Genomic DNA, 24,851 nt, shown 5'->3' with positions numbered 1-24,851 from the left:
CATTCTCCTTTTCCAACAGCCCATGCTACGAGAGCGGTCGCGCTTTTAACAATAACGCGCAACTCGAGAGCTCGCTCTTTTGCGAAAAACAACATCTTTCTTCACCGTAATTGCCGTTCGTGGCGCGTGACGAGTTACACTTATTTCCATCGATATCCTTGACAATTATCACACGACATCGTTTTGATCTTCCAATCGTTACGCGTTTAAGATTTGATTAGAATTTATCTCTCGCTACACTCACAATTTGCTTGTGAGTCGCTATCGTGTATCATTGCGACAGACGAAATCGTGTGCTCTACTCTGGACACGTGTAAGACTTAACCGACGTGTAAGAACATTAATCGACGTCAAGCTCGTACATCGAGGTTTCTTTTGATAATAGCGGATTAAACGGCTGGTACCCCGTGGAAGCGCTGTCTGTAATCTATAGATACAAAATCGATCTAAAATAGGTCGCAGCTGATTGCCAGACACGAAGATATATACGAGATATATTCTAAAGAATGTCGCAACCGATGTCGTGATCGTAGCTTTCCAGATTAACGATACTGTGATATATCGATAGACTTTTTATATTTCTTGATTAATATATATGGCTCGACAATTATACATGGTCCATATGTTTCCTTTTTGAATAATATTTCATATTACATCACAACTACATATTGTTGGACTGAGAAACGTTAAATGATTCCAAGGAGAATTAATCGCTCGGTTGGAGAATATTTTCCATTTTTGATTAATGCTTTTATATCTATTAGAATATACATACACACGTATGCCAAACAATGCGTTTAGATATTTTTCCTAGTGATCGCATCGCGGGCGGCGCCATGAAATCGATAACACACACCTGGAGAAAGAGAACAAGCGCGAATCGCATTGCGGATGGAAGTACCGAGACGATTCTTATTTCACGAGACACGTATACCATCGGGTCTCCTGCGTAAGATTGCCCGATGTTAACCCGTCTCTCGGGCACAAATCATCGGTTCTTAGTCGCGAGTAAAACTTGAAGACGTTTCCGATTCGTCGCGCGAAAGAGCACGCCGATCGATCACAAGCGGATCTTCATCCATATTTATCTTCAGCGAGCGCGCTAAAAGCTTCTCCGACGGCACGATAGTGTCTCCTATTAATAATACATCGGGACAATAGATCCTAGAGTTCTAAAGGATCGCCGATGTTTTATCTCTCGACGAGAAAATCCCGTTTGTACATTTTCCGAGTGGACCAGCGGTAGCCATGCCGTTGGTTTATTGTCGCGTACTTATTCATTTTCGGAACATCCGGCTGTCAATAAATCCCAATTAAAAGGACATATAAACATGCGATATATATTTGTTATTTTAATTTAAAGTGACGTGTGTTGTTTAATAGTGCAAGTGGATTAATTATGAAATATCGATATACACGGGATATATATCAGGAATTTTCATCTTGCCCTCGGTTATATATGGAATATTGCAGTATCATATTTTCGCTCATATTAGTTGCTTTTTGTTGCGTCATTACACCTGTTGCTCATTACACGCAGTATAGTTTTAATTTTTGAACAGTTTGTTATTTTAATTTCTCTTAATAAATCAGTTTTCATTATACACCGACATACTTAATACGTGTATTATCAACTCGATGATCCCGCCTGAATTAATGATTCAGCGTCTTAAGAGCTCCTGTCAAACTATCGGTGTACATAAAAGCAATCTGGAGCGATTAGGCATTGCTCGCGTTTGTTGTTGGGGAACCGATCGGCGAATGGGCGATACCAAAATAAACCGTGTCTGACTGCAGCCTGTCCCTGAACGCTACTCAGGCATGATATCTGAACAATGGGACAGACATCGCCGCATTGACGTGACTTCCTGTTGTGACTTACGAAGCCCGCTGCTCTTTAATCCACGGTAGCTGATTTTGGTCCACTTCTGGCAGCTTGAGAGTAATTCCTTTAACCGCAGCCCACAGCCCAAAACAACAGCGGATGTTCAAAGTTTAATGAGTTTAACGAGTAAAATTCAACGATTATTATCGTATTCCTTCAATTAAGAATTAAGACTGAACTTGAAATTAGCCTGGTAAATTAATTAACAAAATAAAAAGAAACCTACCTGTATTACGACTTTATCGTAAAGAGAGCTTACAATAATCCATTAATTTACTCCTGAATAGAGCGAAAATGTACAATCTATTGAGTAATTATTATAATTTATAATAGATAAGTAATTATTATATTTTCTGAGCTCTTTACATAATAAGCTTTAATTAAATTTTAATAACTCTATAAAACACGGAAGAAAAAATCAGCGTTAAACTGTTAATAATGTCTGCAGTTTATTCAACCTCTACGTTTCATATATTAACGTCGGAAATTAAATTTTCTTTTGATAAGGACTACTGCGACGAAAGGATGTAATTACGTTAAATTTGCCGCAATTACACGTAAATGAGAAATGCCTGCTGCCGTTGCTCCGGTTATTAAATGGCGTTACACCACCGTGTTTGAGCTGTTGGCGAAGGATAGAAAGTGAAGGGGTAGACCACGCAAATTAAAGGAAAGTATATGGATCCGCGTCATTACGCGCTCCATAAATGTCGCGTCCGAAAGTATATAATTAACAATTCCATTTGCGCGGATTGCAAAATTTCCGCGCGACGTGATGTTTCCTGTATTCAAATTTTGTCATTTCCTACGCATTACCGCGGCGGCCGCACATATTATTGCTTTTGCTGCTGCTTAAAATACACCGAGAAATGTGTACCTATATACGCACGTCGTGTTGTAATTTCACCGGCCACTTTCTTTCCGCGATCCGTGTACATCATACGTAATAATTACCGCCGCGATGTGATGCCGGTAACGAGCCGCGTATTACGATTGCGAGGAACAATGAAAAATAATGCGTGCTCGCGCCGGAGAGAAAGTCGGCAAATTAATATTTATTACATTTCGCGGTCGCGGACAATCGATAGCCATTGTTCGAATGAGTCATCAGATTCCGTCTAACTAATTGGGAGATTAAAAATTAGTTTTCATAATCATCTTTCAAGAATATTTTTATACGCGTCGCAAGATAGATTACTTCGACATCAGCAAATAACAATTAAGAGTATTACAATTAATGAGGTAAGTATTAGAAATATGAAAAAAAAAGGAAATTTTTCTTTTTTAGTTTGTCATACAGTTGTTTTAAAATAGGGGAGACCGAAGCTGTATGATTTCAGAGATATTTTGCTTATGTGCTATTTTTCAGTATTTATCTTGAAAAGAACAGTGGATACAAAATGCAAAATGGTTCTTTTAGATTATAAAAAACCTATGAAATTTTTTATCTACTCTCCCCTCGTTCCTTTCAAAATAAATACTAAAAAATGGCACATGGGCAACACACCCCTGGAGCCATATAGTCCCCAGAAAATAGAAAGTAGAACAAAACGATACAAAATAGCACATATGTCATAGTTGAATATTTTAGATTATATATCCTTCATCAAATTGCTGTTCTATTATAATTCTTTGTAAAAATTGAGATTTTTAATCATCACGACTCTCGTTAAATCTCATTAAAGAACGAGATAATTTTGTTGTCTCGTACAATTAAGATATTGAGGAAAATTGCGCTAACACGCTGAATATCTGTACGGATCACACACCGTCACGTCCACCGAGTATACTTTTCTCCTCGCGTTGCCCACTCTAATGCCCCTACTCCGATCGCCCACGGTGTCCCACGGCGAGCCAGTCTCTCCCGCGCCTTTCTTCGTGCGGCTGCGATCCGCGTGTCAGTTCGAAGGCAACCGCGGACAATAACTGACAACCGGTCGGTCAGTCGGCCGATCTCGGTACTTCGCGACATATTCGGAATCCACGGTGCGTCCGCGATACGGCCAAGAGCCGCGAAAATGTGATGATTGCGCGCGCGCGCGTGTCAGTGATTCTGGTGATTCGGTCAAAATTATCGGAGACGCGTGGTCTTCCTGATATCAGTGACCGATAGTTGTATGGGCGTGCACAACGATCGGTAATTGCTTGTGATTGTTAAATATTTGCGCGACTTATTGTTAGATATGCGCGTGAGACTCAACAAGAAGGAGCGACGGTTCGCTGCTCGATTAGCGACCTTATTGGTCGTTGAATCCAGTAGAATTTTAAAATTTATCTTAAAACTCTGATTTTAAAATGATTGAAATAATAATGCAATTACTACTTACAATGCGTTTAGTGGATCATTGCAAAGAAATGAATCTTTTAAACAAATTCTAAAATCAGGAAAAATATTTTTGTCGACATCGATAGGGACTATTAAACAAAACAATGTGATAACCGCAAAAGATACAATCACCGCAACATAAATTCGTTACTTAACGGTGCTGAAACAATCGCGAAATACGGGAGAAACGCATTCTCGCCGTTAGCCGACGGAACGAGGCTCTCGATCGCGATCGATTCCTGGAATGGCGAACGCCGGCTGGTATCGCGCGAAAACGCAATATAGTAGAGGAAGCGTTGAAAAACGAGAATGAATATCCGGTTGATAAACGCGTATCACACCGGCGTACGATATAGGAATGTGTGTACGTGAGTGAGTGCGTGCGTGTTCCGTGTCTGGTCGCAAATCTATAGCATATGCTATCGGGACGTGCATTTGTTCGTACGGCTCCACGTTCGATTATCCCAGTAAACGATAACACCGTTATCCACGAACCGTGGACGATTCGTTAATTTACTGCCGTCAGTTTCACGTAATGCGACACGTGTCTGACAGTGATGATGTGTCGCTGATCTGTCTGTAAGGCTCGAATTCATTCGATCGAGTGCGTGAAGTTAATTCGTAACTGGTATCGGTGTTAATTTCCCGATTTAATACTCGTGCTTTCACAGATTAAAAATTCTACTCGGAATTTTAATCGATTTTAAATAGACACTATTCAGGTTACTTCTAAGAAATTTCGAAACTTAACATTAGAGATTTCGTTGGACATTGAAAAGTAAGAGAAAATACGTGAAAAGACTCGAAGTTGCCAAGTTTTACACGGGAATGACTAGTCATATACTAGCTGCATATGTTTTTGCCGCATGATAATTAATCCAAGGGAATGGCTCTGTATGTGTGTGTGTGTGTGTGGTTTTATTTGTGTCTTGTATGATTAAATAGGTATGGTCCAGTGTATGGTCGAGTAGACACTTATTTGAATATATCCTGAACATTTATTTTCCCCGTTATCACTCCAGCTAATATATCTTATGATGACTCCTACGAGGCCGACGATCGTTTATTTTCTGTCCGTACGGACACTCGCACGACAGATTTGCGACTGGCAAATTGCTGCTCTGTTGTATGCGAAATAAAGAACAGCAATTAATAAATAAGATAACTAACAAAGAAATAATAAAGTCCAACAAAATGGGAGCAAATCCGGGAGAGTGTAGTATTCTCAGTCTTCTTTTATTCTCAATTTTTAATTCCTTATACGCGAAATCTTTTGAAGCGCCGCGCGTGTGCGATTTATCCGTCAACCAGGACGTTCGTGCGGCTAAGTAAGGTAGTGTGTTTTCGGGCACGGTAGGTTAATTCTCTCTGCGGCGATGGCTGAGCTATATAGAGCATAAAACGGCCGATTCGCCTCGTCCGTGTTGAGGGCTAAGGAGAAAGAGAGAGAAAGAGAGAGGGCTGCTTGAAATAATTATCCCTTCTCGGGAGGTGGGCACAGTTCTCTCTCTGCGATTCCGTTGTCGAGGATAATCCGCGAGAAAAGTCCGCAGCGATGTTTGTAGATATCTAGGAGTAAACCGGCGATCTTCGTGATAATTATCCGAATTCCTAGTATTTTGCGGAAATGTCCCCAGTGCTTCTTTAAAATTCATTCGCCATTCGTTGCAAGTAATTGCTCACTCCACTTTAAACGTTTCTACATGTAGAACGTTTAAACGTTTAACGTAGAAGAGCTCTTCTAAATGCTTTTTTCTCGAATTTGTATTCAAATAGAAGTTTCTCGCATTTTATTTTTCTCATTTTTCACGAAATTTTCACATTTTCTTCATTTCGCGCTTTGTTCTTGCCACGTGATTCTTCTCCATGCGAGGAGAACTCGCAAATGGACGGCGCTTTGTCTCGGATCATAAAAAGGTGAGACGCAGATAGCAGTGGCGACAACACAACCGCCACTGTCGCGTTGCAATTTATTCGCGAGAGTTCTCATATACAAAGGAAGCAAATCTTGAGGGTCGCCCTGTGGAAATGAGTGAAAGTGGCCATTACTTAACTGCACGCTCGCTTTACGACGGAAAAGCGTTTTCTTGCCGTCAATTAGTCGGGAAACATCCAGCAGCATTGTAGCCGCGTAGCGTTGTCCCGCTTTGTTCTAGTTAATTACCGATAATGGGCAATTTTCTTAATCACACCTTTGTCACAGCGACAACAAAGTCGAGAAACCGAATCTTTGACAATTCGTCGTTGCTTTCAACTTACTGATACAAATAACCATTCTCGCAATGCTCTTTCATGAAAATACCGCGAGTACAACTGCGAAGAATTGTTTCGCACTGTAAGAAATTAAATTTCTCTCGTGTGTTGTCGTCTCCTCGCGAGCGTTGCCAACGAAACGCTTAATCGATCCGTTCGCCGTCTCTCGGGAATTAGAGAAACAGGTTCCACCTGCCTGATTCGCGTTTCTAATTAAAATACATGCAGCCGCTCGCCGAAAATTTTTCCTAAGCGCGCGACTTGGGCAAAGTAGATATCCATCTTGTCTCATAAGCTACCCTTCTGAAACACGTAAGACGCCGGAAAAAACGATGAATTTTAGCAGCGATCGGTCGTATATCTCGCCGGTCGTTACTGCTTTGGCGTTTTATGTAACTCCTATTACGTATTAAAAATCGACCAATCACCTGTCACGCGTTAATTACGATTAACCACCTGAGACACTGCATACGCGACACACATATCGTAACACACATCGTGCATGTATTACGGACGTATCATTGCATTTTTAAACGTTCGTTATGCCAGTTACGCAGAAACTTGTACGCTATATTGAGCTGTTATGTCTATGACTTTTCATATGATGCGGGTTTCACTAAAAATATAATTTCATAACGTACATATGCACTTGCAGCTATCGTGTACTTTGCGCGCGTGCAGTTAAAAGAATCAACGCATAAGCGTTTACTGTATTTGTTCGCGGAACCGTGTAAAAAAATCTAGTCGCGGCGACGTTTTCATCGGGAACGAGGAGAAACGAGTTTCGTTGAGGCGATCGCGTTATCGCGTATCCGTCGCACGGGACGGCCGATTATCCGCGCCGGCTCGCTCACTTTCACTGGCCCCCAGCCGGAAAGAGAAAAGCGATCGAAGAGTACACGGCCGAGGTGTTATATAAATTAGACGTCTCGCGAATTTTTCCAGCGCGCCAGTGCGTAGCGGGATATCGATTTCGCGATAGGGTTGCAATTTAAATCGCAGAGAAGCTGTAACTTGCCATGAGCGAAACTATAGGCGCTCGCAAACCGAGTATTTCATCTGTCCCAAATTGATGCTGCAGATTATTCCTTATTTACGTACTGGCGGATCATACGAGTCTCATAATTTTTACTTTTTGAACTTACGATGCCTTCGCGTGATTCGTTTGCATCGTTCTTAATACCTAGATTTCTGCATGTAAGAATTTGCTTAATGTATACAGTGTATGGTATACACAATGCCAGGTCGCGTGCCGAGCTGCCTTTCTAAAGCAGCGGTAAAAGCGGACATCTCTAGTAGAGACGGTTATAGAAACGGCTACTCGACAGCTCCCACGCGAATTGGACGTACCGAGATGCCCGGCTTGTCATTCATCGATCGTTAAGATCGTGCATCCTGCCCTGGTATCAGATTCACAGAAGCTCTCTATAACCGCAGGCGATATCTGCTTGCGTAACTTTTACATCAGTAGCCGGCATAACGGTATCCAGTCGCGCCTGGCTCGTAAGAACGCTATAGCCGCGATTAGAATTAACGTTTCTTCTTCGTGCGCGCTCGGTCGGTTTTCAGTAACAGCTGCCGTTGTACGGACAGCGAAGCTCGCGACTTTTCGAATCGCAAACGGAAAAACTCCGCTTTCCCTACAACCGCGAGAACGTCATGGGAATAAATTGACGAACGAGCAATTTCGTTCGGTTGCATTCTGTAGATCGTCGCGTGTGATACGGATTTGGATGGGAAAGCTTCGACTCGCTGAAACTTCATAGTTGCAGTAAATATTCTTCAATAATGCCGGAATTATCTCATCGTAGATTGAAGAATTTCAATCAAGAAGACAACGATAAATCATCAAAATCGGCGTGAAAAACGATATCGTTTTCTTCTTACGGTATAATAGACAATAAAACGCAACAGAGCGCATCCTTTCGTCTCTTTGCAGGAAATTATATTTCCTCGAAGCTGCTGAAGTGTTACGTTCTTACGCGTATCATCTTGGATATAATTACTGTAATTATTATTTTCGTGTTGCAGAGCGTCATTACTAATGCCGCGAGCGCTAAAAATTCGTTACGTTTCCTGGTACTTCCACGCCCGACTTTTCTCCACGTAGATTTCTAACTAGATTTCCAGCGTGGAAAAACGCGCATGCAAAGTCGGCAAAGTCCTAAACGGACGAGATAATATTACACTTGCGCGTGCTCAAGTAAAAGAAATATCGGTCACTGACTTTCGCTCCGTTCAGCGCACGGATCAGGAATACACTCGCTTCTTCTATGTAATCTATATACTTGTACTTCATCTAACTGTAACTTGCATTTCCTGCTGCGTCCATTTTTTAAATGGCATTATTATATCAAATTTCAAATCGACCACAATCCATCACAAAAAGCTTCGCATACATTTTTGTTCTTTAATCCTTTAATATTTGACGTACCTTAAATAAGCTTGTCAATGGAAAATATAAAAATTTTATTGACGCAAAATTTACTTGAAATTACTTGAACAAATTTCTATTTAACCCGTAACGAATTGGAGGAAGAAGAAATAATATTGCACTTCCACAATGTATTAACGAAACGGTTAAGGATCATTAAATACCCGTTATAATTCAGTTAATAAGAAGTTTTTATTGGAGACATCACACTTTTTTATACACTTCTATACATTTGACATGACACTTTTATACATTTCAAAAGTTAATAACGTAAAATTCGAGCTCTCTAGATCTACGTTGTATCAATCTTCTCATCGTGTTTGGTACAGCAGTCGCTAGTGCGAAAATGCACAGCGTCTTTTTCGCGATACGATCCCTTTTCCGGCGTCAGCGATGCGTACCATAAGAAGATGGTGCAGAGTTGATCCCACGGCATATGGCGATCCTAATAAAGCACGCTTTCGTATCCGCCTACGCGTCACGATTAACAATTAACGACAACGGCGTAATGAATGCCAAGCGGCGACTCGCCTCCTCGGCGCGCGGCGTGCCGTCGCGCTTAGGAAAGTGCGTCGTCGTCGTTCGCGCACGTGCAGGTAGCCGAGAGTCCCAATTATTCCGGAATAACGGACAACCTAGGAACGTATGTGTGTATGCGTCGCGTGTAATCGCGAGATTTACACACGTGTACGCGGGATGGATAGGATACGTGTGCGTGTGCATTTCGAAAAATCGTCGCGCCTGTTACTCCGACGCTCGGTTATCGTCTAACGGTGACTGACCCTCCGGACGTATAATGCACACGTTATTATCGCTACACCGAGCGTTCCAGACCTGTCGAGCTATCTTTTACACATTCTTTACTTTTTGATTTTTCTTAAGGAGAATACGAATTACAGATTATCACAGGATCCATAGATAAAGGATAATTTGTCAAATCCCGAATATCTCCTATATATATGCAACATAATTAATTCGCAAAACTTTTCCATTTGATTCATCATGAGTTAGCTGTTTTTTTAGACTTACAATGAGCTGTACGATCTACCCGCGCAAGTGCAAATACAAAAGTATCTTAGCATCAACGTATAATAATTCCTCAGGAATATCCATCAGCATTTGATCTAGGAGAAACAGTGGCGAATGGTCCAATTATGCCCGTTTCCCCGCGCGACGCAATGCATCCTTCCTTTGTACCTGGCGCATGTATGCTCCCACGTTTTCACTGGCCGCGGCGAGGACAAAGGCCAGGTTTCACGACGGTGACCGAAAACGAGAGTCTACTTGGAAATGAGCAAAGTGGGAACAATACGCTATCGTATTTCAAGCGGTTCATCCTTCGCGAAACCAGGCGTTTTGTTTCAAATAACTGGTGTTTACGGCGCGTCATACAGTGACACAAATCTACAAATTCATGCTGCGCATTACAATCCAATTCCGAATTTAATTAGAAACAGAGTATACTTTGGGCCAATTCCTTTTAGTGACACAAGTCGACACAAACATCGTTCTATCCTTCTTGGCATTCAATAAATAACAAAGACAGAACGACACTTGTGTCGACTTGTGTCACTAAAAGGAATTGACCTTTTAAAGCTTTATGCATGTTATAAAACTTTAGAAAATCATGAAAAATAGAAACGTAATACATTAAACTTGAAAAATATATACAAAATTCTGCTTTTGATCATATTTGTGGCATCAGCTTAATCTTTCTATAGTACTCCGAGGTTCGATAGCCGAGAAATACTCCGGACAATCATAGCATTTGATGATGATAAAAAATGGTGAATATTTGTGTGCGCCGAATATGCGATGCATTTATGTAAGATTTGTTGTGAAACTTTTGGTTGGCGCGGATGTGTGTTACGCGTGTCATAAGCGTGATTAAAAAAGCGTGAAAAAGAGTGAATGAACAGCGCGGAGCGAATTTCTAGACATTCCCGCGGTTATAAAGCGGAAAGGCCGAGCCATGGCCGGTCTCGCTTCCGCTTGTTCGAGAGTATCTGCACTGGCCGCAAGTTAATCACCGTCCAACTCGACGATTTAATGCCGCGCAAGCGGCACCGGGTATCGATAGTGCAGTGAACCTGATCTTCTAGGGTGATGGCGCGGACTTTCCGGCGGAAGCTGCCATCCTGAAAATTATTCGAGCATGTCGAATCGCGCTTGTGTGATTGCGAGAACGATCGTCACGATAGCCGTCTGTTTTCTCTCCTCACGATCGATATATCGGCCAAGCGATCTATTTTACTCCCTTTGTCGACTTTGCTGATCCTCTTTCTCTTTTTCTTTCCCGTGGCATTGATATGAAAGATCACAAAGCGATCGCCAACATGAATATGAATAATGACTCTCGACAAAAGAGAGAAAATATAAGATTGAGAGATACGATTAAAGATTCAAGAGTATGATATTTTCCTCCGAGGAGGTTTCGAGAGACCAGGCTTGTTATTTTTTATTGTTCTTTCTTTGTCTTGTCTTTTCTACGAGAAGTAAAGATGCCAAAGCCAGCCCGCATAATTTATTCTTATTGTGACCGAGAATTCTTCCGTCGCGACTCGTCGCCAATCGATATTCCGGCCATGTGCCGTCGCAAAGCCGAAATTTAATCTGATCGCGCCTGCACCCAATCAGTCTTAACTTCCTCCCCCCACTTGCTCGAATTGACCTAGATTATCGTCGCGATTGGCGTTTTCTATTTTTACGAGGGCGAGCGTCTTGCGTTTGGCACTGAACTTGTAACTTGTAACACTTCCTCGCGACGTCGGTTGATCCGATTGCGACATCTTAAGCTTCGTGTAATCCAGGCCGAGTTACGGTGATATTAGTCGAATGCAGTTTTATGGTTTACGACATTGCGTTAAAACCTTTCCAAAGATACGAGAATTTTACAGCTGCTGCGTTTTTGTTTTTTTTTTTTGCAATCAAGCGAAACGTTCTTCTGCACCGTCAGCAATAAAAATCGAGAAGGACGGTACACTTCTTGTTCCGTTAACATCGACCGTGTTGCTCGAACTCTCGAAAACGTCCGTGAAATCGATTTCGTTCACGGAGAGGCTCTCGAGAGCGGCCCGTGTTCCGGAGCTTCGCTCACGGAAAAAGCCGCAGAACGATGAGGACGACTGCTCGATTTCTCTCTCTTGCATTGGATGCCCTTTTTACATCGCTACATTTTTGTCGAACTCTCCTTGGAACTTTTTACTAGCACAGTCGCGTCCTTTACCGGCACTTTGTTCTGCCCCGGTAGCGTAGCGCTACATAATGAAGGACAACAGAACGCGATAGGAAGCGTAAAAAGAAAAGAAAGGGCTAACGGAACTGCAGCTTCGCCTTTGAGCGTCTGCCAATTACAATAGAAGTGACTTTATATTATAATATGCGTCTGTAGATGCGCTAACGTTACCTCACAACAATATCTTCTCAGAGAGAGATTCATGCGAATTATAAGATGCCATTCCAAACGCAGATCCACTAAACGTGTTTTTGTAAAATTTAATTTTTATTCGGGTTATAAGAGATGAAAATAAATTTTCGTATTATTCTGAGTCTATAGTTATAGATCTGTCTATAGTTACAGATAAATTAAATAAAATTTAAAAGCATTGAAAGACTGACACATTTTCTTTCATATAAAAGCGTCCAAGAATCGAATCTCTCCAGGAGCTTAAAAATATTCAGTGACGAGACACAAATGTGCGTGCGTTTCGATGATGAGAGGTACGCGCGTTGTGCCAAGGACCATCGCGATTGGACGTGTAGTGCGTTGACGTAGTTTCCTTTCTCAAGCAATCAGCATCGGTGTCATCTGCAGCAGAGACGCACTGAGAATCAAGGACGAGTGCAGTAGCGTGCGAAAGATGCGAAACGGCGGACAAACGGCACAGCAAACGGCGGTAATGACGCCGCCATATCTGAACGGCTCGGCGCAGTTCATATCGGGCGGCTATGTGACGACGGGATATTTGCCGCGTCAGTCCTGGACCCAATTCCAAGCTGCACCGCAGCATCCGAGGAGTGGCGGCAGACCCCTGTCGCTGCCGCCGCCCCCGCCACCCTCCCGACGAGACGCCGGCCAGAGACCTTGCAATGGGGGTCCGGCTAATACTAAGAACACATCCTTGCCGCATCCCAGACCGGCAACCCACAGGAGTACCACTCCCTCGGTGAGTTCAGAATTCCCGGAGGCTTTCCGAAGAGAGACGTCCGTTCGGTTTCGGATAGAACTCTTGAGCGGAAAGCAGAACGAAGTTTATCGATGGTCTGGTCTCTTGAAAAAAAAGATGGTAATAAATAATTCACGAATAAATCGTTTGATGGATAGGAGCGATTGGGTCTAGAAGTGTTGATAGATGAAGGATATACAGAGACGGAGAGTATACGTCTGAAACAGGTCATCTGTTTTTCTTTCTTTTTACGAGTGTGAACTGGCGTTGTATAAACCACATTTTAGCGCTGCGCGAGCGATGGGAACTATTCAGTTTCGGATCGTTATCTCTCTGCTGTCGGTCGGTAGTTACGCGGTACTTTATCGGACGTATAAAAGGAGGAAGAGCGCCGCGAAATCGGGAGCATTCCGGTGGCGAGACGTAGTATACGAACGCCAACTTGGAAGTTGAGAGTTTCCTTGGAACCGGCCCAGAAAGCTACGATTCAAGGAATACTTTCTCACCGCACAATTCTAAAATCGCTCGAAAGGGCAGAAAGGGGCGGCGAGTATATCGATCTGCATTTACGAGCTTACGTTGTTGAGTGAATCGAGAGATGTCTTGGAAGTATGCTAACCCTCGTAGTGTTTATAGTTACACATTTTTGCTGTATGAATAACTCAGCTTCCAGACAGAATCCAGTTTTGACTCTTGATGGCATACAGTTTAATAAATAGATTTTGCAAATCGATTTGACACTCGTTACGTCTGCACATTAGCATTCTAATTTTTAGCCTATCCATCCTTCTTTGTATATAATTGAACTTTTATATCACTTGAAATAAAAACGCTAATATCGTTTAATATCGCTAATAACTACTTCATCGCGTAATATCGCGGAATGTTCTATAATGTCCGAACGATATTTTAACGATGTCAAGTTTCAGGTAAGAGAATAATCATTTCGCTTTTCACTATCATTCATGTGTACGCGCTCAATATATCATTAATTAAAATGTGATTGTCACAATATATGTATCTCAATGAAATTTTATTTTAAACGTCTTATTCGATACAATTTTTAATACGAGATTCGTGTAGATTATAGTCAACGATTATAAATATGAGCATACGTGATTGATATAAATTTTGATTGCATTCGAAGTGGTGGTCGCGTGAATATCTTCTCTCCCGAGGTTTCGAATAAAACTGAACTTCGTCCGATAGTAGCTAGAGTGCGGGCACTCCCCGTAATCTCTTCGGCGAGTCGGAGAAGGCCTCTCAAGAACTGTCCCTGTAGTACGATTTGGAGAATGGATTCCAGATCGCCGAGAAACGGCAACTGCAACCCGCTGTTACAAATATCGCCCAAGATATAAGGGATGAATTGAAGAGCGATTTACCGAGTATATCTGCTTGTACCGCGCCTGAAATTTATAGTCAATTGTGTAGCAGACACGAAGGCGAACATAGATATTTCACGAATGCATTTCCCGCTCAGATTTACGATACTGCGATCGATGTTATAAGTTCAGCCTCGAAAACATTTGGAGATCCAAATAGCTAGCCTTTCGTAGGAATAAAAAATTCTTAAGATTAACCCTATTCGCTCCAACCATGCCTTTCGTGTCCCACGAATTTCTAACAGTCGTTTGTTTCGGAAAACAAATAATCGTGGGAGAATCCCCTCCACGCCGGAAAAAAGTTATTGTGGCAGGGAACCTCAGGTAAAAATTTCAAAGTCCTAGCTTATTTACTCTCGAAACGAGGAACAATCAAAAACTCGGTGGGACACGAAAGTGCATGGTTGGAGGATTACGTCAGTGTTGTGTGAAAGGTAAATGAGCATTTTTTTCAATAAAAATGTATTTTTGTGTATAATTTAACCGTATTTAAAATATTTTTGTCGTTAAAAAAAAAATTTAACATTCCACAGAGGTCTATTATGGCTCAGAGGCAGGTGGAAGAGGTAAGGAGGAGCTACGATTATATAAAAAAAATTAATTTTTTTACATAAAAAATATCTGTCACACTTCAAATTCGCCTTTTTTTATTCAGAAATTCTTTTTCTAGCATTCTTTAAGTCCTTAAAGTCCTTCTGTACCATTTAAAAATTACCAAATTTGCGGCGACGAAATTAAATATTCCTATTTAATTAATAATTATCTCATATTTTTTTTCTCATTTGCACTACTTTTAGCTTTAATTTGCGTTTTGGTTCATTAAGCTTCGTCAATTTGTTCGTGAGTTATGATTTTTTAAGTAAAACGAGTCGTAACGTGTGTTTGTCAACATATAATTGTTATAAAAAAATATTTAAATAAATGATTTTCAAATGTTCTTTACATTGATTTTTAGTCGAAGGTACAAAGATATTATAATAATTTTTGGGGAATTTTTGAAAGCTATTAACATTATAAAAAACACGTGGAACTCGAAAGTGCATGGTTGGAGGATTATTGGGGTGAAAAAAACGTTGGAGTGAATAGGGTTAAAAGGTTCAGTATTCCATTTGATCCGGATATTCAAATATTTTTTAATATCGAAAATTTGATGGATATTACCGGGTTGTTGAAAACCTTTAATAATGGAAGACGCGAAAGTCTCACGAAGGTTCGAGAACTTGTCAGAAATTAACTAACGCTTCAATATTTTTCTGGGGTTTTCGTAACGTGACTTAATTCAACTGCTAAGCAACGATCCGGTAAAAAACGACGATATCTAGGCGGAGAAAGAGAAAGGACGAGGAATTACGCGTCATGAGTGTCCAGAGAAGCACGCCGTAGAATACCTAATTCTTAGAGCCTACAAATACCCGTGCAGGAATGCGTCGGAAATTACATGTGTCCTTGATTCAATATTACATCGAGGAAATTAAATTTTTCATAAATCTCACGATAGAATTGAAAATTAATTTCCTGATTGAGATTAATCCGACACATTCTCATCGTTTTTCCACTACTTATTATCACGAGGATAAGAACCTGCAGTTTCTTTTTTGCACGATATATCTCGCGTTAGTACGGAAAATTAATTTTCTCATTAATTAGTCCAACGTTTCTTGCCATTTTCCAGGATTTATCATCGTGAAAATGGTGAACTTACCTTTTCTTTATCTCACAGTCCATCCATGATCAGTTTTTGATCAATGTATCCGTCTGGCACGCTGACAGACCGATTTTGCAATTCAATTATAATTTGAAATTGACCCGCCGATGAAAACTGGTAGACAATAGGAATACCTGGAACACGTGGTAATCTATTTGCAGAACATTTGATGGGTGCCACGAATATAGTGCTCACTCTACTCGCTCATGCATATTCCGTGACACCCCGACGCGTAGTAAACGCGCGTGTCTGTCTGGCTACTAAAAATTCCCGACACTATGGCGTTGCAATGTATCCAGGTGGAAAATATTTGTGTCTGCGCTCGTGCCAGCGCGCAATAAATGATTCGGGGAGTTAGTTTCTGACTCTGTCGCAATTATCTCCCGCATCGTCCTCAAATCACGTTTAAATTGTGGCCATGCACTGATACAATTTTTATGTCGTTGATAATATCCTCGTGTATTTTTAAATAGCATCATATAACATAATTTCATATTAAATTCCAACGTGGCTATTATCATGAGAGAAAGAAAAGAAAAAGATACTCGTCGTCCTCCGCGGTCCTCGAAAAAATCCTGGAAAGAATCTTTAGTAGCCTCGTTGCGAACCGCGGATAAAACGTCGAGACCGACGCAAACACGTATCGTCTCGCGAGGAGAATGCACGTTCATGAAGATTCGAGTCGCGACGGGTGGGATTCGAGAGACCAGTTCCGCCCGCAAAGCCCAGACGAGCCAGCTCTTAACCCGAGTGTCTGAAATCCGAGCTACGTCGATATGCTAGAAAGTGGTCGAGGTGTCGCATTTCGGTCCAACCGATCGAATGTTTCGAGACAGGTCGAAAAAAGACAATCGGTTTGCGGTCGGAAGAAACATTCGAGGTGTATAGAGATGGTAACAAAATTTTTTAAAAATTAATTTTCCGTTACATCAACGAAGACGTATCCGTTATTCGACAACTTCTAATTGTAAATTGGGAAGTCGGACAAGTCGATCGCGGGAAGTCTCGTAAAACGATGGAACTTCGGGGAGACGTGATTTCTAATTCGAAGATTTGCAATCTGCTTCTCATTAACGACTTTCCTATTTACGTACGTAGCGCGCGATAAATCTTGGATAAATAATTACTTCTTTTTCGGAACACCTCATATTTCGTTAACGTCGCATGCATCGCAGAGCAATAATGCTCATAATACTCATAATAAAGCAAGATACGGACAAAAGAGGATCGAACGGCTCCGACGCGAGCATACTCCGGTGCAGCATGGAAATACCGGTGTAACAGGATTCTCGTGGACCGCAAGATCTCGCGAGAAGACCGCACGCGCTCTTTTTCCTCTTTCTTTTCTTTTCCATCTCTCTTCTTTCGGCCGAGGCCAGTGCAAGGTCGACACTCTCACCATATCTCCTCACACGTGAGGACCTGAGGACTCGCGTGCGTTTGGAAAGACCACGCGATGCGATCGGAATGAAGTATCTATAGTTATCGTCGAACAATCGATGTCACATTTGCTTTTGCTGCCACACTTACGTTGCTTCATAGCAAAGATCGTTATTTAAGTCGACGCTCTCTTGTTAACTTGTCTTTGATTTAATAACGCAAAGGGGAGACGTAAATGACGTCTAAAAGAATCGCAATTGTCGGAACATCAAGAGTCGACGGATTCTTGTCACTACTATGCATTTTGCGCTATATTACTCGACAATTGATTAATTATCGCATTACGTCAGCTGCAAAAATAATTGCAACGCGTTGAACGCGATCTTGTAAAAATGTACGCGCGGACGCGATTATCCGTACAACAATATGCGAGCGACGGAATTTTCCGACTCGAACGCAGTACTTTCGGTGATAACTCGTGCGGACCAACCGAAATTTTCAACCGTACATACGCGAAAACAACTCGTCCGAGACAATTTATTTTATACGCGATTTCTTTTTCCCGTACATGCGTATCTCGCACTCTTGCCGATCCATAAACAGGGCGACCGCGCTTCATGTTTATGACGTCGGATACAAATTGCACCCGAGAGAATGTGCGGCGCGTAATATCCCATCCTGAAGGATATACCAACGTTTAACCCGCACTGTGCCTTTACGCTTCACGCGCGCAATGGTTGCTGCATTCTACGCACGATCCTGCGTGCATACATAAATAAACGGTCACGGGTGTGTACAATGTGCATAACTCGCGTCGCAGTGTCGTAGCCTCTCACCAACGACGCCAATGAGTCAGAACGAAGAACCGTTTCAACCTACGACAGCGATACGATTGCACGATAGCGATGCCGCCAGGATTGTCTCGATTGTAAAATTTATTTAATTCTGCTGATAAGGCCTCGCTATTTTCGATCGAATCGTGTCAAACAAATTAATCGCGACGCCGATAAAGTTTCTGTTGAGGGAAACTTGAGCGTTGAACAAACAAACGTTACCACGTTTCAATTTATTTCAATCATCATTTATCATTCAGATAAGAATCAGTTATCGCGACGTTCCGAAATGTCGCGGGTGATAAAAACACGGTTAATTATGAACATGTGTCGCAACCGCGTTTTCTACCGCGATAGAAACGTATATATCATGGCGAGAATGTCACAAACAAGAGCATTTATATTATTCGCGTTGCGTCATCATCTATGATTAAAACTGTACGAAAACATCACCTGCAGAGGTACTTCGGAGTATTTCGAAGTTCGGAGTAATTTTTCTGAAGAAACGTTTTTACGGTGCCTCGACCTCTTATTTGCATTCGTGAACTAGCCATCGTCAGATTGATATACAGTCCCTCAAGTTTAAATTCAACGTATTATAATAATTTCAGAGATGTTGCTAGAAACACTTCGCTCGTCGAGCTTTTCAGCTCTCCTATCGCTTTCGTGCCGGCGAAACGATTTATAACGCGCACCTCGCGTGCCGCGCGGTTTCTCATTATCTCGTATCAGCGGCAGAATGGCATTTCACGATCAAGAAATTGCGCAATGGGTTCGAATTCCGTGCGTCCGTTCAACTCCGCACGATTAAACGCGATCGGGGGAAACGCATTATTCGCGCTTCAACAGCCGCGTTATCACTATTATATTGGCAACCATCGGGTAATCGCGTTACGAAGCCACTGCGTCTGGGTGCAACAACGAGGCTGCGTGATTTCTGTGTGCACTGTTTTCTCTCTTCCGCCGGGCTGTAAAAAGGAGCCGCAGTCGATAACGCATTTGCATTTTGATCGCCGTCCCGAGCGCGTGGATAGGCAAAAAATTATAAATGTAAATACGCGAGGCGTTAGCTCGGGGAAGTTATGCCCGGGCGAAGTATGCAAAATGCGCGTTATTTGCCCGGCGGAAGCGCGCATTCGTTATCCTTTTTGCGCGTTTAGCGTAAATCCGCTCCATTTTTTTGCTGGGGCCAAGGTATGTATAGGGAAGGTCGTGCGCCGTACACTCGCGCTTTTTGACCGCGATGAATGCCGACGAGCAATTTTAATTGCCGGCGCTTTTCTCGCCCGCCAGACCGTTGGAATTGAGTCTTGGAAAACGGGGCCCCGTGCCCGAGGGACAACGCGGCGGGGCACTGCGGGCAGGACGACCGCGAGCGGAAGAGAAGGCGGTAAATCTATCGGTGCGTTATTAACTGGGCGGTTGCATATTACGCTATCGTAATACAGCGTCGTCTCCAGAGCATGCGAAAGCGCATACGTACCGTGCACCGGGTTATAATAACGGCGGCTCGGTCATTCGGTTTTAATTAAATGAATATTCATGCGAACTTCCCGCACTGCAGCTGTTGGAAGAGAGAGAGAGAGAGAGGAAGAGAAAAAGAGCGAGAGAGAAAGAGAGAGATGAAAAGGAAAAAAAGAGGAGTCGAGGGATCATAAGTACGTCCGCGGCAACATTGGTCATAAAGAGGCGTTTCAACGTTCGTTCGTTCGTTCGTTCATTGTTGTTCTAACTTCATAATGACGGTGTAATTTGCGGTGCAGTTGAGCCGCAAATTTCGAAAATGGTTCAACGAGGGTGCGTTACCGCGCGCCACGTGTCGTCGTTCGACCTCGTTTACGACGAGAGTAATTCATCGGCCGGAGGAGGAGAATCACCGAAATTAAAGTTTAAACGACACTCGAGAGCGAGCAGCGCGCAGCTCAAGTATAGGACTCGTGTACTCGCTCCGCCGTTAAACGAGAGAAAATTATCAGGAAAACACTTGAGCTCGTACTGGGCAGCTGGGGCACTCCGCTTATTTATGTTAATGTCAAACGAACTCCGCGAATGAGATGCAAATATTTGCTCTATGGCAAGAAAATCCCGAGAAACATTGTCATTTAAACGTCGACGGCTCGCGAGTCGGTTTTACTGGTTTCGTTAAGTCTTGATTTTACCTTCATCTTTTTGATTTAATTTTATTGGCGCTGGAGAATAATCAGATATATGAATTAAGACACGAATCACAGAAATAATCTTGATTCATGTGTTTGTCTTGCAGAAAGAGAGAAAGACTCGAGATGAATCTGACGTGGATACATTTTCCTCGAATTTTTTCAACGTTCTGTACATTCGAGAATCCGCGATGCAGAGTTCGCGGATCGTCGCGTATCATTCCGATTCCGGGGATTGTCGGGGCACGCTTTTGTCTGCTCGCTTTATTATTGTCAATATTGACTGTGTTGATTGACCCTAGAGCACTCGCTGCGTCAGCCCGCACCCGCCTCTTGCCATCACATCGCATCGCTGCACTCGCATCGCGTACGTGAGAGATGGGCGGATGATCGTGATTTTCCGCTGGTTGTTGAATAGATGGAAAAAAGCGGTACGCCAAATATCGCTCGATGGTTTTCGATTTATAGCGAATTATCCGCATGCCTATTGTCTGCTTCTGCCCATTCAAACTGCAACGAGAATACATCACGGGCGCATTTTATGACCTCGAGTGCGAGAGAGAAAGCCCAAATAGTTTCGATACAGTTTAATCGAAGAGTTTGTTTAGTGTGTAGCTAATTTATATTTAATCTCTACCCTCCGCGTAACTTACTTTATACAAATTCTATTGCGGCTTGTGCGTGTGTATTAGCTTCGTTCCTGAATATATCCAATTAGATAGAGCGAATTTTGCAGCACTTCCACGGTAATCACGAACGCAGACGGTAACTTTATTTGTTTCGCATATACGAGAATCAAATGCGACGCAATTTACATATAACCGAGAGAAATCGTTTGTACGGACTTTGTCACGCAAATGCAAGGAAACTGATGGTACTAAAGCCGCACGAAAAAATCGCGTAGTATCGCGCGCTCAATATTACTTTCGCTCGGTGCGTTTTAAGATGCAATTCAGGTTTCCAATTTGTTATGCATTCAGATTCTCAAAGAGCAACTTAAACATATGATAATGAAATTCTCCTTTGGCATACAACAGCCTGTTTGAGGCACAAAGATATTCTGGCTTACTTCTCTAACTCGATTCGACCGCAATGTAGCTCCGCGAAATTCTCGTAAAAGTGAAGTTAACCAACGCAATCTCGCAATGGTTTTCCCCAACTTATAGCGAGATACGGAAGCGACTGTCTCCAAATCGACAATAAACCGGTACTGTTGCTTCACCGTAGCAAGAGTTTTATTTGAGATTTGTCATTTATGATATTTTCCGTGTTCTCCAAACGATGGGACACGTAACTGAATTGGATCGTTGTTTCATTGAATCGTTGGAATATTGCAAATAGGTATCGGACCGTTCCCATCTCGAGAGAGAACAATCGCGGCTCCTTGGAATTAATGCGATCCCGTTGTAGCCTGCGACAGTCTTGAGCTTCCTGATGAAGTTGGGACGTTTATCTTGGAAGGCGGCGAGTCTATTCGAGACTGCCTCTTGAAAAGGACGTCTGAGACGAAATTTCTTGAAACGTGGTTACACTTCTTAATTAAGATGTGTCAGAACGATACCAAACTCCGTGTTATCTAGCAAATTATTTCAGTCGCGTGTTCAGGGAAGCGATATCGCTTAATGGGATCTTCATCGCGCGACGTTAAGGGAAAAGAGTGTTTCAGAGATACTTAGCTTAATTCGAGTATATTTAACGAACATCGCAGTGATGAGAATTTAACGCGGAATATTTTTCCAGGAGATGGATACGTTCAAATGTGACAAAGCAGTCACATTTGTACGAATAAACGTCATTCTTCATTAATTTGTCATTTGTTACGTGAAATAATACTACAAATCATATTCACAATATTATAACGTTAATTAAAAATTAGCATCTCGTGCACATGGTCCTGGTAGATACGATATTTTACATATGAAATATTTACGTTAATTTGGCCTCGAAATTAATTCCCCGAATCCCCTGATATTAATTGGAAATTAATGCCGAGTGTATCACATGTTTGGACGAGAAAAGCTACCGCAGCGCTATAATCCAACTACTATAATTCACACTCGTACAGCAGGGTTCGCTGACGTATTACCGCTGCACTGTGATGTATTATTTATTGTGTTACGCAATTTTGATGAGGTTTTATGAATCGCAGTAGCTGACAGTCGCCTACAATGGGATAAAGCCATGCATGACCGCTAATTGAGCGCCCTTGGTAACCCTACGTCAATTTTGTCATATCCGCTGGTCGTATTTGGGTCGAATATAGCCCGACAGCAAACCTGCACGCGTTACACAACGTGGCGTAGCTAATGTAGTTTAGAATAGGCGTGTCCATCAAAACGCACAACCCGCTACCCAAACTAATCGAATAAGATGAGAGGCTCTGTCGGGTATCTCAAGCATCATTATGGCGCTGAAAATGTAACATCCTGAAAATTATCTTCCTTAATATCATATAATAGAGCTTGTTTGTACGACAAAGCCGAATAGCTCTTACTAATGACACATAATATTTCCTGATGAATAACTAGAGTTTTCTAACGATGCGAGAACGTGAGGAAACTGAATTACCATATTTACTAAATAATATCGGTAAAGAACGTCGATGTATCCTACTTACGTGGCGCGAATATCTTTGTCGCGCCCTTCGAACGTGACCGTCTTTGGTCGCCTACGTGTCGGATTTCTTTGCGACAGCCGTTAATTAGAATCTGTGTCGCGACTTTCGGACGGCGAGTTGGCGTACCAAAGAGCAGCTGACGAGAAGAGGAGAGACGCCTGGTGCATCTCGACGATGCGAGTATTTCACGCGGAGTCAAGAGTCATCATCCTCTCTTGCCCCACTCACTCTCGTTCGCCCTCGCTTGAGCGAGCACGAATCTTAGATTGCATACAGCGATTGCATAACTTGCGATTGAAAAGCGATATTTTTTTCTCTCGTTAATTGATCTATTATTGCGAACCTATATAATAGCTCGTGTCAGAATTATTTAGCTCAAAGCTCATCTTTATCTGTTTTACACGATTGTATCAAATATTTTGCGCAAATTGCGAGTGCAATAATGTTTATAAATGTACACGTGACAAGTGTGGTTAACAACATGGATTCTATATAATGTGAGTTGTCAGAACAAGCGGCAGGTTGTACTCTGCTCTGTCGTGTAATAAACTGCCGCAAATTTGCACTATGCTAATTTTCGGTAATATTCGGTTAATATAGTGAATTGGTAACTTTAGAATAATGTAGCACTAAGTGGGTAATAATAGCGTAAATTTTTAGTGCTTCGTACGACAGACTCACGCGAGTATCGATTTTAGGAGAGAGTCGATGACCTAAGTTGCATGAAATGGAAATGATCGAGACCGGGCGGCAAAAATCAATGACCTTTAAATCCATCAGCGCGATAAAATGGCCCGGCCCGACAGTCACGAAACATCGCCGTCAGATATATGAGGAAATTTGCAAAGCAAATTTTTCGAATTTTACCGACGGTCGCGAATTTTTATTCCGTTGCCCTTAGAGCCTATCCACGGTTTCGAAGCTTCGCTTCGCTTCGCTTTAATCTCGCCGCCGTGATATGAGCTTTCAGTTTACCTACTTTTTGTGTGATCTGTGGATTGCGAGCGCGAGAAAATGAAGAGTCAGCTTCGTACACAAAGCTCACGTGCATATTCATTATTATCCGGGTGTCGACAAATTAGCGTTTCCAACGCTCTTGACGCTTATCAACGAGCGTAATACTCCAAAATATCCGAACAGGAGAAAATAAATAAAGCTCTTTATCTGCATAATTTGTCAGTGAAAAAATTGTAGTACACGCTACATCTCCAAAGTTATATAGATACAATTAAAGGTCTTGTTCTATTAACTGCGAAAGCTAACTGCAGGAAAAGAATGGAGCTCCAGAAAGAATTATAAAAATGTATTGCGAATTAGGTAGCCTCACGGAAGTCGCATAAAAGATGCAGTGCTTAATTACAGCGAAACATTAAACGTTGCATTCACGATAATGCCATTTATTTTAGACTATTTTGTCGAGCTCTTGCTTGCGATAAGTACAAAAAACGTGTGAAAATAGAGTATATATATGGGACGCACAGCTCTTATATTACGATTTTTATTTTATTTATTTTACCGCCGTTTTATTTCGGAGTAACCATTTCGCAGTCTGAGATGATCTTCAGCATTAGACGTTCTTCTCGATTTGCGCGGGATTGATTTCCGAAAGGCAGCCGGTAAGAAAGAATCGGTGACGGGATGAATTTTGGAATTTCTTTTTTCATCGTTTATATATCCTGTTCCGATTGAAGGCGGTTTGCGTCGAACACGG

The 24,851-nt window shown here is 42.1% G+C and overlaps 1 protein-coding gene across 5 annotated transcripts in view; it reads left to right on the top strand.

Moving 5' to 3' along the window:
- LOC112456121 (serine/threonine-protein kinase 26) overlaps window positions 1–24,851 on the top strand; it is an 86,249-nt gene that overhangs the window by 46,177 nt on the left and 15,221 nt on the right. Inside the window, exons 1-2 of one of the 5 annotated variants that reach the window (XM_025018449.1) lie at window positions 3,791–4,022; window positions 12,538–13,064. The exons of 3 other annotated variants lie outside the window; for them this stretch is intronic. In XM_025018449.1, coding sequence (XP_024874217.1) covers window positions 12,759–13,064 — 306 coding nt within the window. In that variant the 5' untranslated portion in view covers window positions 3,791–4,022; window positions 12,538–12,758. Of the gene's footprint in view, window positions 1–3,790; window positions 4,023–12,472; window positions 13,065–24,851 lie in introns of those variants that run through there. One more of the 5 variants, XM_025018450.1, reaches the window with a different exon arrangement.

The sequence above is a fragment of the Temnothorax curvispinosus genome, unplaced genomic scaffold (assembly GCF_003070985.1).
Source record: "Temnothorax curvispinosus isolate PA1 unplaced genomic scaffold, ASM307098v1 QBEX01006657.1, whole genome shotgun sequence".
Lineage (NCBI taxonomy): Eukaryota > Metazoa > Arthropoda > Insecta > Hymenoptera > Formicidae > Temnothorax > Temnothorax curvispinosus.
The sequence above is the reverse complement of the archived record's forward strand: the minus strand, read 5'-3'. Positions and strand labels throughout refer to the sequence as shown.